Raw genomic sequence first — 2,059 nt, 5'->3', positions numbered from 1 at the left:
TTAAAATAAAAATATAAAAATTTGAAAAAATTTGCTTATATGTTATTCAAGACTTAAGAGTGACGAAGACTGATATATATATATGAACATATATATACATAAAGATAATAAAAGAAAATATATAAAATAAAAACAAAACTTTTCAATTTTTTTGGTTGATATTTTATTTATTTAAATTAATTGTTTTTCCAAATAAAACCAAAATTTTTTTGTTTGCACCGAAAATTAATAAAAGTTTTTTTTCTTTCATTTCAGGTAAAAATTTTTAATTACATTGTTTGGCATTGATATAAGTCCTAAGGTAAGTTTTAACTTATCCATTAGTCCGATTTTGTAAATTCCAATCAATCCTTTAAACTATTGAAAATTAAAGAAATAATATACTGGTTTAAAAAAAATAACATTAGAACGAATAAGGAATGAATGCTATATAGTGGAGTATCTCAACTCAGGGAGGTACCATGTATCGTAAAAATATGCATTGCACTTTACAAGGATCGATATTAATATTTGAAAAAAAAAAAAAATATCGTCAAAACCGAAAATATATTGTAATATCAGTTTTTTTTTCTTCTGCGTATTGACTGCGGTCCTGGAACGGTTGGTTGAGAAACCCTCTCCTATAATATTTAAATTAGTTTGAATGAATTTAAATACTTACTTTTTTCAGTCAATTTTTTCCATCTTCAAAATATTATAATGATTTTAGTAAATCATTTTGTTTTCCTAATTAAAAATAAAGTAGATTCAAGTCCAATAACGAGTCCTTGTAATGAGAACCGCAATATCTGTAGACAGATTTATATATAATTTGTCTTATACATGTATAACTTGTCTTATATAGAACTTGTTTTGTATATAAATTGTCTTATATATAATTTGTCTTATATGTAACTTGTGTTCTATATAAGTTATCTTATATTTAACTTATATTTTATATAACTTACTACATATATAATTTTCGTTGTGTGTCACTTATATTTAAATTGTATCTGATTAAAATTTATTCTCAATGCACTTACCGGTACTTTAACTTAATATTCAAACAGTTAACTTTTTAATAAAATTAATTATATCATCAGTAATTTACCTTTCATATTAATGGCAACAAACTGCTTCTACTTGATCAGAACCTTCTTCACAATCATCATCAGATTCATTCTCGTCATTTTCTTCTTCACACTATTACAAAAAAAAAAGTATTTATTATATAAAATAATTACATTATTTTTTAAATGAATTATTTATAAACTAATATTTATATTCACATTTTCAGCTTCTTCCTCTTCCTTTTTGCATTTCTTGTCAGGTCCCTTTATTAAATACATCATGTTTTCTCTCTCTATGTCCTTTTTAGATTTCTTTTTCACCTCTTTTACCACCATTTCCTCTTCCTCATTCACTTCATTCTTATATTTCTGCTCTAATTTCACCTCTAACATGATCTCCTCGAACATATTTAATTTGTCGATATCAGGGGGACATTGCGTTTCACGAATTTCATCCATTAATTTATAACGCCAAGAGTCATGATCAAAATCACATCCTTCATTAGCAAAGTTAGGATAACTATCGAAATATTTTTCATTTGCATCAAATTCTTTCTTAATTCTCTTAACCTCTTGGGCATAAAAATCATTTTGTCTTTCTAATTTTCGTATTTTCTTCTCAATACATTTAAATTTTCCCATAAAGTATGCATTCAATTCGGCTGGAGGTATTAAGTCGTCCTCCTTAATAGACATGTTATAGATTTTGAATTTGGATTGACTAAAAGAACCGAAAGAGATATGTGAATGCCAAAATGTATACTATTGTGTTCTCAAGTATCAGGAGACGAATTTTGAATTTTATTCTATTTTTCCATTTTAATTTTAAAATTAAAATTGGAATATAATTTTTATAATCAAAACAAGTATATTATAGGTAACTTTGTTAAGATATGTATATATAGATCTTTTACTTAGGACCATGTTATACAGACAGTTATGGTCACATAAAATATGAAATTGTTGTTGTTTTCAATGTAAATTGAAAAATTGTGAGAATAGAGAGAGGA

The 2,059-nt window shown here is 25.1% G+C and overlaps 1 protein-coding gene across 2 annotated transcripts; it reads right to left on the bottom strand.

Moving 5' to 3' along the window:
* Window positions 1-219: 219 nt before the first annotated feature.
* Window positions 220-1,857, bottom strand: LOC119689816. Of its 2 annotated transcripts, XR_005253495.1 has the most exons (4): window positions 1,269-1,857; window positions 1,091-1,182; window positions 662-788; window positions 220-357 (listed from the first exon to the last, which is right to left on the bottom strand). XR_005253495.1 is itself a non-coding variant. In XM_038104723.1 (2 exons), the coding sequence occupies exons 1-2, from the start codon at window positions 1,743-1,745 to the stop codon at window positions 1,099-1,101; spliced, it is 561 nt and encodes a 186-aa protein (XP_037960651.1). In that variant the 5' UTR covers window positions 1,746-1,857; the 3' UTR covers window positions 1,088-1,098. The 2 variants fall into 2 exon arrangements, 1 of the variants encoding a protein (XP_037960651.1); XM_038104723.1 differs by lacking the exons at window positions 220-357; window positions 662-788 and having other exon boundaries at window positions 1,088-1,182.
* Window positions 1,858-2,059: the final 202 nt, after the last annotated feature.

Source organism: Teleopsis dalmanni, chromosome X, assembly GCF_002237135.1.
Source record: "Teleopsis dalmanni isolate 2A chromosome X, ASM223713v2, whole genome shotgun sequence".
NCBI lineage: Eukaryota > Metazoa > Arthropoda > Insecta > Diptera > Diopsidae > Teleopsis > Teleopsis dalmanni.
Note: the sequence above shows the minus strand (reverse complement) of the source record. Positions and strands in the feature narration are given on the sequence as shown.